The 15,108-nt window shown below is 41.3% G+C and overlaps 1 protein-coding gene across 1 annotated transcript in view; it reads left to right on the top strand.

Moving 5' to 3' along the window:
- The window catches only part of Npas3 (neuronal PAS domain protein 3), an 828,669-nt gene that overhangs the window by 810,000 nt on the left and 3,561 nt on the right, over nucleotides 1-15,108 (top strand). The window contains exons 11-13 of the mRNA XM_048798441.1: nucleotides 8,936-9,083; nucleotides 12,400-12,524; nucleotides 14,621-15,104. Of these exons, the coding sequence (XP_048654398.1) occupies nucleotides 8,936-9,083; nucleotides 12,400-12,524; nucleotides 14,621-15,104 (757 nt within the window). The remainder of the gene's footprint in view (nucleotides 1-8,935; nucleotides 9,084-12,399; nucleotides 12,525-14,620; nucleotides 15,105-15,108) is intronic.

The raw sequence follows: 15,108 nt of genomic DNA, 5'->3' as shown, positions 1-15,108 counted from the left end.
GACTGTCACTGGGAGCAAGATAAAGCCAGATTTTTATCCAGGAGTGAATTAGTATTATTATTTTATGTCTCCCCCTCAACTCCCTCCAGCTGCTGATTTGGGTTCTTCCCATCCATGGGCAGCAAGCACAGAGAAAAAAGACCAGCACAAGAGCCTAACCAACAGCTGAGTACCCGCTCTACACACTGGTCTGGAACAGTAGTATTGACATCACCCAGCAGCTTACAGAAATGCAGAATTTCAGGCCTGCCCCAGACTCACCGAATCCGAATATGCAGTTAACAAGATCCCCAGCCAACTTTTCAAAGCTTGAGAAATATTGACCATACTCTTGTATGTAGAAGGCATTGTTTTACAGAGTCAATACAACGCAACTGACCATCTTAAAAATTTCATTTTCCTCTGGATTTGGATGAATTCTATTAACGCTAAGATGTGAGTAGTGAGTTAGCTCTGAGGGTGTCTCAGTCAGTGTTCAAATGAGGCGAGTATCTGATTACCTGATAACTTGATGACTTCACAAAGATGTGAAGTTTTAAGGAGGAAGTTAGCAGAGTTTTAAAAGTAATAGTATCCAACTTAGGAAGAAAAGTAGTTCTTTGGTGTTTTCCCCCAGGTCAAAGTTTTCCTATGCATACTTACTTGATTCCATGTGTTGAATATGAGCAGTGATATTTTCCCAGTTCAAGTTCATCTAACATTTCTGAGTTCTTACTATATACAGAGTTTTGTGATATTGCTACGAGGTTTCAAAAATAACTAAGATACAGTCTTTACCTTCAAGACACTTATATGACAGAAGAGAAGATAGCTTCCAACAGTCAAATTCTGAATAAGTGAAAGAGTATAGACAAAACACAGAAACCCCAGAGGCGGGGGCAAGCAAGGAAGGATAGAAACACCCAGGAGGGAAGCACACTGCCTGTAGACCTTGAAAGATGGTGGCAAGAAGCCAAGAGGGTAGGAGATATGCAGAGGTATCAAGGGCATTCCAGGCTTAGGAGAGCATATGAGGAACATGGAATACAAACACAGACTCTTTCCTTTCTCCCCAGAAAGTAAGCCAGAACTTTGATTTGACTGATAAATTCAATCCTCCTGTGGATACTTATTCCTTATTACCATTTCAATTAGTAGCTGCTTTTATTATAGTTTTTAAAAACAATAACCTTCTATTTGGAAAAAAAAAAGTAACCCATTACTCTTATAAAACAGGATTAGGAAGATATCAATACTTTTAAATCATCAATTTTAACCTAAAACAATTAACCTAAATAAAAACTTCATCATCTCTTGTAATGGCATCTTAATCTAGTATTTTTTAAGTTTTTTAAGTTTTCCTTAAAACATCAATGACATCCTGCATACCTCAAAAAAAATCTCAAATTTTTAAAAATCCAAATAAGCAGCACAGGATTCAATTCATGTATGCATCTAACATACAAGAGTTTGTCCACATGTGAGAGGTTAGCCAATGATCAGGTTGCTTAGACCTCTTTATGAACATGCATTCTTCGGTGGCTTCCTGGAATTTTTGTTGGGGCATTTCAGCTGAAATGTATTTGGGCTACAAGTAACAGAAACCCCAAGTAAAATGACTTAAGCTTTCTTTGCAATTCTCATAACTTTCTCTTCATGATGAAGATAGCTATAGCATCCGCCAATCATCACTTCCTAACAGGGTAAGGGTCCAAAGTCAGGACATGGTCAGTTGCTGTTGTGTGCTCATTTTTCAAAGAAAGAAAACACTCCCAGAGCTCCCTGCCCAGCAGAGAGAAGCACCTGTGTCTCTTTGTCCAGCATTTTATCAGATGCCCTAGCCTAAGCTACACACTGCAAAGGAATGGAATTAACTATTTCTGAGTTCAACAATCAAGGTTTTTTTCTCCTTGGCATTTTGGAGAAGGCCACCAAACATAAAACTCAAAACCAGAGTTCTGTTTTCTGGGAGAAAGTGGTAGTGTCCATTCAGTGGTATCAATGTCTTACATGGAAGAATCTGTAAGGTTTTTGCCACCAAGTACTTGGATTTCTAAAAATCTGCATAATGGGAGAAGAAATAGAATTTGTCTGGGGTTCTTTAAATAGTCTTGATTTCATGAAATCCTACTTTTATATACCTATACCTCACCACTTCCATATTTCTTTTTAAAGATGTTTCATAGACTCAACCAAATGACTGCATCCAGAAACACAAGGTCCTCTTCTAGGGCCCTCTTCATCTCTTTTGCCTTTTTTTGGTTCCTCCTACATCCCCAGTCAGCTTAACGGCTCCAGTGCTCCAGGGAGGAGAGGAATTCACCCAGCCCAAGTCAGGCCCCGTGGGCTTTCCTAGACCTACATGCCATTTTCCATACAATTGTCACAATTATAAATTTCTTAGTAAAAATGATAAGCCTCTCTCTTGCTCACTCAAAGGCAAGTAGAGGTAAGTCACTACTTTAAAGTGAAGAAAACCTTTTCAACCACTTCTCACAATGGTGACTTCCCTCCACTTTCACTGCCAGGCCTATATCATACTCTAAACCTACCCAATCACCCCCAGGGGGAATGTACTTAGCATGATTGAGACTGAGTAGGAGAACAGGGCCACCACAGAGCCTGTTTGCTATATTTCCCAGTGCCTGACACAGGGTAGGTACACACAAAAAATACTGAGTGGTTGGATAAGTCCATTGAACTTTCCCTAAAGATTTAGGGAAGATCCTAATTCTGTGCTGAAAAATTTACTTCTTTTCCTTTTGATAGCAAATCCCTACAAAAATAAAGGTATGGAGTCCTTAACTTTTTTAAGTTGAGAAGGGCAGGAATGAATAGTACTGAGAATTTCTGGTTGGACTGTGGACAACTTGAAAAAACGTGAGATGTTAGATGTCGCTTGTGCCAACAATTACTTTGATTCTCTGTGTCCTAGAACATGATACTGATACCATCAGTATTTAAAAGCCTTAGACTCCAATTTAGTACATTATCACTGAAGAAGAAAAGGGGAATTTATTTTTCAAACTTAACAAATTGACATATTCTAAATCAATGAAAAGTTTTCTGCATGATTCAATATTAACAGTTAATAAAAATCTATCAATTGGCAGTGGTATAGGACAAAACCTCTTCTGAGGTTGTAAATCACACAGATAGCAGTTCAAGCAGGGCCTGTCATTAGTGTATTAGGGGGAAAAAAAATCCATAGATGATGCAAAGTCATTCACAAAACATCTACTGGTCTTTTGTCCTTAAACTTGTAACCCACGTTAAGTATCAAATATCATTCAGCTTTACAAAATATTGCTCAGCACATAGACTTACAAAAAATAAAAAAACTAAAACCAATTTGTGAATGCTTGCTATTTAAAACATCTAGGTCACTAATTGCAAAATCTATAGGAAAGTCTGCACAGCTTCAAAGTCTCGGTTGATCCTATGAGCAGTTCTAAATGAAAAACTGTCTCTATTGCAAGTAAATAAAGCACTTAATGCAGTCTCTGGCTACAATGCTGTTTCTCCGGTGGGTTTTGAAAATGACCTTCCTGTAAGCATCAAGGACTATAACTTTTTAGATAAAGAAACTTGTTCTTGTTTTTAAGTCTATGTCAGGTTCATTCCCCTATAGCCCACAGTTTTCAAAAGCAGAGGAAAAAGTAATCCAGAATTTTTTTTTTTTAAAAGTCTGTTTCCAGAATGAAGTTCCCTGTCAGTCTGCCTTGGGCCTTAGGTGGAGAAGCAGAGATTAAAGAGTCAGTATTCTTTTTCATGTTTCATCTGCCAGTTTTGTGAATGTAGAAAGAGAACCAGTGGCTACAGCTGAGCACCCAACTGTGGTATTAAGTAGAAAGTGTGATTCTAGCACACCCGCCCTTACTTAAACACACACACACACATACACACTCCACTTTAGTGAATTCAAAAATCATTTTTGGGTTTCTAGCAGAAGGCATCCCTTCTCTGCGGTCTGCAGCCACTGATGAAGGTACCTCAAGGGGGGGGGGGGTGAGTGGCGCGGCAGATGCGTCCTCATATCGCCATGACGATAATGAAGCTCTTTGTTCAGCTGTGTGAATGTGAAGTGTGGAATCTCCGATGATCTCACCATTTCCTATTTCTTCTATACTTACCTGAATACACCAAGTATTGCAGCTTTTTAATGCATATGCAAACCACTAAAATGTCCTTTTGTGAGACACTCTGCTAAAAGACCGCTTTTGATATGTGTTCTTCATCTCCTCTGCAAACTGCATTCGACTGCTTCCTTCTTTTTGACACACAACTAACTCACTATTTAGACTCTTTGGCTTTGATTTTGTAGAACAGCCCAACAGGAAGAGACCATGTTCTCTTTTTTCCTTCATATTTCTGAAGGCAAACTTGTACTGATTTGTTTTGATTTACTAACAGAATTATGTTCCCGCCGCAGACACTGGCTTCCTTTATGTCCTTTCAGTCATCAGTCTATGTCTGTGGACAAAGTTTTCCCAAGGAAAACTGAAATCCCTCTGTTGGGAACGGCGTGCAGGGCTGTGGGTGTGTGCTACAGCAACAAAGCTCATCGGGTTTGGGGAAGAGTGATTATTCTCTACAAGCAGAACATTTCTTGTATGCCAACCACTAAGCTTGAACCATCAGACCAGGTGACATTTTAAAGGCATATTCAGTAAAACTTAGCATCCAGTTGGGTGTTTTTTTTGGGGGGGGGCAGGGGGAGGGAGTGAATGTAAAAGGTCACATGCTCTAAAATGTAAGCACTTTATTTTCTTTGATTGAACAAACTATCTTCTTAGGAGTCAGTAGTATTTTGACTAAAAGCCAAAGAGACACTCATGGTTCTCTTAATTGTCAATGAGCAGGGCTGGTACAGCTCAACTGGGAGAGAATTTCAGTCTTCTTTGTTCATCTCTGCTGTATTCTTCTCCCAAGCAGAAGGTCATCTCTGTCCACCGAAGAGCACAGTTTGTAAGTCTCAGATACCTTCACCTTGGAGGATAGGGTGACACTAAGTAGCTTGGTTTTCCTTAGGGCATTAAGAGACAAAGCAACCAGTTACACTCTAGACTAGTGTACATATATGTTCCTAGACTAAGGAACATATTCTTGTGTGGTAGCAGAGGGATGCTCAGTCATGTCTGGACCATTCAGATGTGAAAACTGAAGAGAGGCTATTTAAAAATTTCAAGATCCTTAAATAAAAATTCATTCTTATCGCATACCCTTAAAGACCTAACTCCAGAGAAGTTACCTTGTGATCAGTGAATTCAGTTGAAGGACACACAGGCTACTCCACCCAAAAATTTTGGACAGCAAAAAGGAAACTTTGGAATAAACCAAAAAGAAGCTATTGTGTGTTAGGAGTACTTAGACCATATCTCATGGGTGTGAAGGTAAAAATATCCACATGTCTATTCCTCTCCGTCTGTTTCCTTCCCTCGATGGTTTGAATTTACTCCTGGGCTCAATAGCTTGATGAGTGTCTCTCTCTTTTCTAGGGACAATTAACTATTTTTAAGGACTTCATGTCAAATAACTGACATTGTGCTTTATTCTGGTTTTCCCCCACAAAAGGGGTGTTATGAAATTGAAAGATATTTTTTCATTTCTCTGTGTTATATTAACTTAAAACTTGAAAATAAAAACAACATCCACTGGATTAAAGAGAATCAGAAAAAGTTTTTGTGTGTTTTTCAAGTTCTCTAATTTATTACTCACTAAAAATCTCTTTCAAACTGGCACCAAGGTGGCTTTTCTTCTTGAGCTGATTAGGACCACATGAGCTCAGGAAAAGCTGTCAGATCCTGCCTCTGGCGCAGCTGGAATGATCCAACTGATTTGCCAGTATGATTTTTTTTTTTCAAGAAATAAGCTTCATCCCAAAGTCATAAATTTATATTCTGGAGACCCAAGCAAAAATTATTCCTTGTTCATTTTAAAAGAAGTAAAATTCCATTGTGACTTCTTTTATGAGACCTCCTGAAAAACAACTTGGGCACTGACTTTGGTCAACTTTTTCATGCTTTAGTGGTAGCTAATTTCATACCCTATCAGTAGTTATCTAGATTCCTAATGATGCATGCGGGTCTCATTCACAAAACACTAATCTTCAATACAGACTTGTGACCATGCTAAAATGTTTACCCTTTAAGAGTTCTGTTTATCAGACTAGCCCAGGGAAAATGTGGGTTAGACTAAACTTGTCTTCTTCAATGGCTTGAGGTGGGCTCTGAAACCTGCTTCTTGATTGATATTCACCAAGGTAACTGAGGGGCAATCAGGTAGCTCCCTGACTCCCTAAGAAACCCCTTGCCCTTCGATCCTTTTACAGCCACCTCCTCACATCAAAACTCACCTGTCCTGCCTCTCCTTCATTCAGGTCTCCTCTCTGCTAGATGGCCCCAGCCTGGGTTTGATAAGGAAGGCTGTGTGCATGCATTCATGGGCCCTAATAAATTAGTATTTGTCTTCTCAGAAAACACAGATGCATTTAAGCACACTGAGTCATCCTGCCTTATCTCTAAAAGGTGACACCATATCAGCCCGTTAGCAAATAAGCATTTCATCCCCCTTTACAGCACATACCTGAAAACCACCAGGGAGGCAGATGTTTTGCAGGATATCCATTTCACAGTTGAGATTTTGCTTGTCTGCTTGCTTTGAGTAAGAGTAAGTATCATTAGGAAAGAGGGCAGGGGTATCTTTATGTGGATTCACAAATTCTAATTTGATTTTACAATCTCTTTATTCTTTTGCCTTTGTCTATACTCTGTATTCTGGGGATACTAAGGGTTTTTGTTGTTCTTCTTGTTATTGTTGTTGTTGTTTTGTTTTGTTTTTAAGTTTTGCCTGCCTGCTTTTGGTCAAATTCCAGTCCAGAATTCCCAACCAGACTTAGCTGACCTGACCACCATCTCAATGTTTTCTTCATGTGATTCTCAAAAGGAGTTTCTTAGTTTCTTTGCCTTTGTATTTAAAAAAAAAAAAAATACTAGAACCATTTGGAATTACCCTTTTTTCCAGATACAAAGCAGATAGAAATATACCACCAACCACTGTTTGGAATGCTATAAGTTTTCTCTGTGAAAAGAGTGGACAGAATTACATAACCCATCATTCCTCGATTAATAGTTAACCAGGTTGAGAGGCTCTGAATAAAAGCACATCTTGTTGCATGCAACAATGGTTTGACAGAAGAGCTGTACAGCACAGTTAGTATTTTACTGCTTTCAGCTTCACCACGCAGTTTTGTAGCCTGGGAAGCCATGCATGCAGAATGGCAGAACTTACAATTGCCTACAAAAGTAGAGTATTGCTACCTGTGGAGCCTTGACACCAAGGGAAGGTGACAGTTCCGGACCTTAGAAATACCCTAAACTGTGTGGTAATTTCAGAATGGAACTTACCACAAATGAAATACTCATAAGTGAGCCTTTTTCAACAGTGCCAACATAATTATTAAACTTTACAACCATGCATTTAGTGTATTGGGGGAAAAAAGGGGGAGAGGAGAAGAAAACATGAAAGCAAGTATATTCATAGATGTAACAAGAGGAGGTTTGAATTGAGACCACTCTCAGAAGCAGGAGAGTGGCTCAGGACATGATGGGAAGAGTTTCTACAGCCTGAGACACGGCTCTTTTCCAAAGTGATTCCCCTTTACCCATCCACCCCCCCCCCAAAAAAAAAAAATCAAAATGTACTTCATGAAACTATTGTATATGAAGCACTTATTAGCCGTAATTAAATGGACAATATGAATTTACTACGTCTTTAGGACTCTGGCTTGTTCTGGTTTAGAGCAAGATGATTAATGCAAATACATATTACTTGAGATAACCATTTAGCAGCTAATTTAGCCAAATTTATTACAGCAGTTAGAGGTTTTTCATTTTAGCAGACGGAGACAAGGACATGCCAAAAGTGAGCCACGTAGACGAGTGCACACTGCCCTCTAGTGGCCAGCCGGCTGGTGAGCTTTGAGGGGGGGCGCCGTGTTGCCGCGGTCCGTATCCAAGTCATAACAGCAGTTTTTGCACATTTCCGGCATCCTTTTAAACCATTCCCATCCATAGCACTTTATTTCAAAGGATGATTTACTGCACTTTCCCCTTTTACTAGCTCAGGAGTACCCAGATACAAATCAAATCAATTTCAACTTGGCAAGATTTTGGTTAAAGTATCATTTTTAACATCTGCATTTTAAAGCTCCCTTTCAGTGGGTATTTAATGGCACCGTTTCACATTAGTGATTGTTTTTACTTGTTCCTTCATTTTGGGCCATATTTCAGAGTCTGTGTGGAGCTGTCACTCTGTTTGGCTCTAGCCAAGTCAATTCTGTGCCTCCCTTAGGCCAATGTTTTTCTCTGACTCGACTGGGGGATTTATTTTGTTCCAACCTTCAGGGGTCTCACCAGAATTTCCCCTTACTGAACCAATGTAAATTTAGTTCATCCAAGGACTATAAATGCTGTTAGGTGTAGAAGGATGCCAGTTGATACTGCTTGCACTGAGGGCAAAGGCAGAGGGGTAAAACGGCTTTGGAACCAAATCTCCAGAACCTCAAAAGAGCGCTATCTTGAAGCTATGAATAAATCACATACAAATTTGCCTTCTTACCATTTGACATCAAACCCATTGACAATATCCACACCACATTAGGTATTCTTCGAGCCAAAAAGATTTGTGGTCCTTTTATGCTTCCTTTCACACCATGGCTGCCCCGAATGGAATAGAGTCTTGCTACTAATGCCAGTAACCCTGGCTCCAGAGCTGCCGCTCCACTGAATTGTTGATTTCATTTGTCCTACTAATGGGATCCTACATTCAGTACACAGAGGAGCACCCCTGGCTTGGTACAGGACCTTGTGTTTTGAGACTTAAGATTTTGCAGGAATGAAAAATCATTTTGTCCCAGTCTTAATATGATGCCTCTGTCTTGCTTTTTCACCCCCAGTGCTGAATAAGGGTCAGTGTGTGACGAAGTATTACCGTTGGATGCAGAAGAACGGAGGATATATCTGGATACAGTCTAGTGCCACCATAGCTATCAATGCCAAGAATGCAAATGAAAAGAACATCATCTGGGTGAATTATCTCCTTAGGTATATTTTCTCCTTGTTTTATTTCTGTCTCAATTATAAACTGTGCAGCCCTATAGTTAATAGCTGGCATGTTGTAGAAAGTATTATCTTTAGATGTTACTTGGTATGGAATTTCATGGAAGTTCTGCTCTTCGTTCCAAGAGAGTCAAAGAAATGTAAGATCAAACTTTTGCAAGGATCTTGCAGAGAAGATTTGCAAGATGCTCAGTAATTCTTAGATTGTCAACATATGATCAGCTCCAAAGAGGTTGCTTTATCTCCTCACAAATGCTCAGACCAGAAAGACTATGGACCTTTGTCTGCAACTGAAGCATTAAAAAAGCACCTCCTTACCATCTACCACATACTCCCAGCCTTGTGAAAATTAAGCTCAAAAGGAGATGCGGGGAGAAGTAGCAGGGTAGAATATATTCCTCTTGTATTTCATCCTTTTGATGCTCTCAGCCTATTTCAGAGCATATGATTCTCTAGATATTGAGGTAAAGTGAGTGGCTTTGCCAGAATAATAACAATCTCAGTATAAAAAAAAATGAAGACAATCTTTTGCCTACTGCTCTGTGAACTCAGGAAAGCTTTACTGCTCTTACAATGTATCCTCAAATTTATATCCATGTATGAGTTCAAGGTCAATTGCCTCCTAAATTCTGGTATGAGACACCTTTTCTTTCTCTTTCCCTATCTACACTCTGCTTTTGGATTCAAGCAAGTGGAAAAGGAACCAGGATCAACAGTCAGGGTGGTCTGGGTTTGGGGGAAAAGCCTTCTGGGAGATGCTCTAATCCTATCACATGAAGCTATCACAATGCTTGGCTTGGCTCTCTGCCACCACTGTCATTCCAGTCTTTGGCTCTAAAGCCACCAAGCAGGGCCCACATATGGTTTGAGGAGAAAACATCCAATAGGTCTAATGAGCAGAAGTTGGTGCCCTGTGTGGATAATGTTGATTGGGACTATCTGAATCCCCATTTTTCTTTGAGACAGCCAACTACACCTGAGATGCTAACAACCATGGCTCACCAGCATGCTGGCCTGTCAGTGTTTCACATACTTTGGTGATGACTTGAAGGCATGAATGTGCTTGCTTCCAAAGACATTAGTGTCAATCAGACACTAATGATTATTGCTCTAGAGAGGGCCTTAATGGGTACCACTTAAAAGAATCTTCATTTATCTACTTTCTTTTCCTTTTTTGACCTTTGCTGCTCTGTATTAATTCCCTCTAAAAGTAAAAGTATGTGTATTTAATGCTATTTTCTCCAAGACTTGATTTTTCATGCAAACTATCCCCTTTGGAATGTTATAAAAGCTTTTATGACAAACAGAAAATAGAACAAGGTATTGTGGGATTGACATTCTTTTGGCTGAGCAAAAATGGTGCTGTGCCAATGACACCCACTACTATTAAGAAATAAACATTGATGACAAGAACATTATAGGCTGGAAAGTGTCTGTCTTCCATGTCAACATAAGGTACTGAAAGTCATCTATATGGTTGTTATGCCCATTCTATGAGATATTTTTCTATCTAAATCTTTCCTACTGTATCATCAGCCTCATGACTTCCTATTCTGTCCACAAATGGAAGGAGTAAGAAGGGTTAGGAAAAGTCAATCTATACAACCTTGGATCAACACCATTGATCTAGCCAAAAGTCAAATGGTACATAAACCTTTGGTAATTCTGTTCCACTGAATTCCATATGGATAGGGGGCAGTTTGAGTATCATAGACTACGCTTCAAGCTTCAGAGCCTGAGTCTCAGATGTGGCAGACCTACCCTGAGGTTGATGATATGAGACAGTAAGCTGAAGGACACTGACCCTTGAACTCCCATGGTATCTGGAGTAAAGAACACTGATGTTGATGGATTTTTAGCAGAGGAAATTCCACCAAGCCAGCACCCATGAAGGTCATTCTGTAGGCTGGAGATCTACTTAGAAAAGGACGTTGCCTAGACAAAATAGCAACTACTGAAGTTTGGCTTTCTTTCCCAAATTCTGATCTTTTGTTCTTTCCCAAGCAATACTTTCCTACTGTCTTTTTTTCCAGAATCCCTTACTTCTGGGCCCAATCCTGGCTCATCCTTCCCTATTCTGAAATTACCTGCCTAATATTCTTCCCATGGATTAGAATTATAGACTCAGAGTATTCAGAGACAGCAAAGTGCTAAGTCCACCTTCCTACCATTAGTCTCATCTGATTATCAGGAGAAAGCTTTGCTGCTGAAGCTAATTCACACTAAGGAGTAAATGCCTGATAATCCATCTTTGTGAATTAATTCTCCCAGGGACATCTGCAGTTTTTAAAGTAGTTACTGAAATAGTGACTCTTTAACATAGGAAATTCACTACAGGCTAGCAAAACAAATCAGTAATCATCTGTTGTAAGTCTCTGCTTGGCTGGCCATCCAGGAAGGATAGAAGAGGCATTTCCTGTTCCAAGGCAGGATGCCTCGGTGTGCCTTCAGATTTCAGCAGCCTATGTTGCTCATACACTTTCAGGCCAGCTGGAAGTGGCTTTTCCAGAAGACAACTAGCTCTCGAACTGACCGAACATGCTCTCTTTTCCAGAAGAGGCTTGTTTCTGAATTAAAAATAGACCAAAAATTAAGCACATTTGTGCAAATGGGGTTAGATCCATTCTGTTAGGGCCTCTCTCACACTGGGACTCTCCCCACTGCAATCAGATTCCCAGCTAACAAGCCACAGGTGTACACCACATGAGCAGATGAAAATGTGATTGTAATGGGTGTGTTGACAGTTCAGTAGCCATAATCCATGCATCCCAAGGTACACCTGTGCATCTGTCAGATCGTTAGGCACTGAAGATTCTGCCCCCCACCCCCACCAATAGCTTTGGAACTATCTGAACAGCTGAGAAGTTACATCAAGGGGCCAAGACAAGGGTACTGAGGCAATGGACTCATTAAGAGCCCAAGAGAAGGTAGGGCACACCAGGAGGTATGGGAATGAATTGTTGAGAGTACTTCTCATCCTCCCAGCCCCCCAGGGGTTATACTGGGAGGAATGTCAAGCAGCACAGTTCCCTGGCCTCCAGTGGTACCTGATTATTTAAAAGGTTTTTAGTGGCTTTGGTGCAGCATTTTGGGTATTCAATCATTGTCGCAGGGTGCACCTGTACCCTGGCTCATGCAATCCAGGCTTCTTTAAAAGTCCCATTCTTTAAAAGAGCTGAGAATGATTTCCTCTTTAGTCTCCTAAACTTTCTAAACTCCACAAGTTTGGGAGAAGGTGGTCCAAAGCAAACCATGCAGAAAAGGTGACTGCACTCCTGAGGAATGTCTCCCTCCCCCACAGTAATCCTGAATACAAGGACACACCCATGGACATCGCACAGCTCCCCCACCTGCCAGAGAAAACTTCTGAATCCTCTGAGACATCCGACTCTGAATCAGACTCTAAAGACACCTCAGGTATTACAGGTATTACTTCTCCTCCATGTTCTATAGTTATGACTGCCTTGTCGGAAAGGAAGGGTGGGCAGTATCCAAGGGCCATGGTCAAAGCCAAGTAACACATTTAAATTTTAAATGTGCACATCAAGTTATTACTGAGTCTTCTCTCTCTACACACACAAATGCTTATATTTACATTGTGTATAAATATGTGTGTGTATGTTGTGATATATATGTGAGAGTGTGTGTGTATGTGTGTATATAATAACATAAACATACAGAGAGCAAGAGACTGATTTAGCAATCACTTATGTAATGTTAGACCTTCCTTGACCATGTAGAGGAGCTATGCTATAACCCCATAGTGTTGTGACCTCTTTACTGGAAGCAGGCACTAGAGAGCTACCTCCAAGAGTATCCCTCCAAGTTGGGATTAAACTCCTAAAGTAGGATACTTTTTTTTTTGAGAGAGAGAGAGAGAGAATTTGAATATTTATTTTTTAGTTTTTGGCGGACACAACATCTTTGTTTGTATGTGGTGCTGAGGATCGAACCCGCCGCACGCGTGCCACGCAAGCTCGCTACCGCTTGAGCCATATCCCCAGCCCCTAAAGTAGGATACTTAATGGCATCTATAAATGCCTGTCACGCTGTTAGAATATTACTTATTTTCTTTTTGTTTGTTGATGCTGTTTTTGTTTTTTTTTTTTTTCTTGGTACTGGGGATTGAACTCAGGGTTACTTTACCACTGAGCTACATCCCCAGTCCTTTTTATTTTTAATGTTAAGATGGGGGTCTCAGTAAATTGCTGAGTCTTAGTAAATTGGCAAGGCTGGGCTCAAACTTGCAATCCTCCTGGTCAGCCTCCCGAGTCACAGGGATTACAGGCATGGGCCAGGACACACCTGGTCTGTTACTCATTTTCTCAATTATCAGAACAAATCCATGCTTTCCCCTTTCTAGGCATTTTGACAAGCAGACTTTGCAAGTAGTTACTTGGAGTTCAGGAAAATTAATGCAAAAATTTGCTTTTCCTCCTATCCCCAATTCCATTCCACAGACGTACGAGAGCCAGGGAGCACAGAACTTGCAAATTTTTATAGCTGCAAAAAAATTGCTAAACCTTTTCTAAGGCCATCTCTTCTGCTACAAAAAAGGGAAGTGAAGGCCAGAGAGTTACATGATTTGCCCAATGTTCTAATCCCAACCACATCCAAAATGGTCATGGCAAAGTGGTAAAAATCAGTATCATCCTTGAATCTTCTAAGACTGTTTTTACTGGTACAATCTAATCTTCCTAAAATGTGGCAGGTTATTAGAGTTCCCCCACACCCCCTATCATCAGGGCACCTGTGCTCCAAGTTTATCAACTGGAATGCCTGTACTTTAGACATAGCCTTGGAAAAGCAAGAGAAAGTGAAGAGTACTCATGGAGAATCTTGATTGTTTTCCTACCTCTAAATTGATTTGAAAGTTCTTTACTATGGCAGAAGTTCTAGAATAGTCTCTGCTCTTATTTATAACAGTGAACAAGCAGACAAAAATCCCCTACCACCATAGGGCTTATATTCTAGATGGGGGAAGAAATAGAAGCAAATAAAGTCATACAGTGAATCAGATGGTGAATCCTAAGTGCTATGGATAAAAATAATTTAATAGAACAGAGTGTAGTTTTCAATAATGAACAAAAATATTCACCAGCGTAAGGTGCAGACCTCTCAAAGTGTCACTTTGTATGCCTTCATTTTTCTTTGATACTAGCACCTCATTCCAGGTTACTCATTCCCTGGGTATCATTATAGGGCTTCTCAAACTATAATATGCCTTAGAATCTCCTGAGGAGCTTGTTCAAATGCAGTACATGATTCAGTGGGTCCAAAAGGGGCTGAGATTCTTCCTTTGTACCAGGTGTCCAGGTGAGGCCCATGTTGCTAGCCCATGCCCACCCTCCAAGAAAACTTCCGCTAATCTAGGCCCTCAACACAGAAAGTCCAGGCTTTAAGTCACCAGAAGATGGTGCCTTCCCTGCCCCACTGTGGTTTCTGCCCTGCTAACGGGATGTTCTCTCTGTCTCTCCTTTCCCCGCACCCACCCTGTCACCCTGGCCGCTGGCCCCACGCAGAGGACAACGAGAACTCCAAGTCCGATGAGAAGGGGAATCAGTCCGAGAACAGCGAAGACCCAGAGCCCGACCGGAAGAAGTCGGGCAACGCGTGCGACAACGACATGAACTGCAACGACGATGGCCACAGCTCCAGCAACCCGGACAGCCGCGACAGCGACGACAGCTTCGAGCACTCGGACTTTGAAAACCCTAAGGCAGCAGAGGACGGCTTCGGTGCACTGGGCCCTATGCAGATCAAAGTGGAGCGCTACGTGGAGAGCGAGTCGGACCTGCGGCTGCAGAACTGCGAGTCGCTCACGTCCGACAGCGCCAAGGACTCGGACAGCGCCGGCGAGGCGGGCGCGCAGGCCTCCAGCAAGCATCAGAAGCGCAAGAAGAGGCGGAAACGGCAGAAGGGCGGCAGCGCCAGTCGCCGGCGCCTGTCCAGTGCGTCGAGCCCCGGCGGCCTGGACGCAGGCTTGGTGGAGCCCCCGCGGCTGCTGTCC

The sequence above is a fragment of the Marmota marmota genome, unplaced genomic scaffold (assembly GCF_001458135.2).
Source record: "Marmota marmota marmota unplaced genomic scaffold, marMar, whole genome shotgun sequence".
Taxonomy (NCBI): domain Eukaryota; kingdom Metazoa; phylum Chordata; class Mammalia; order Rodentia; family Sciuridae; genus Marmota; species Marmota marmota.
The sequence above is the reverse complement of the archived record's forward strand: the minus strand, read 5'-3'. Positions and strand labels throughout refer to the sequence as shown.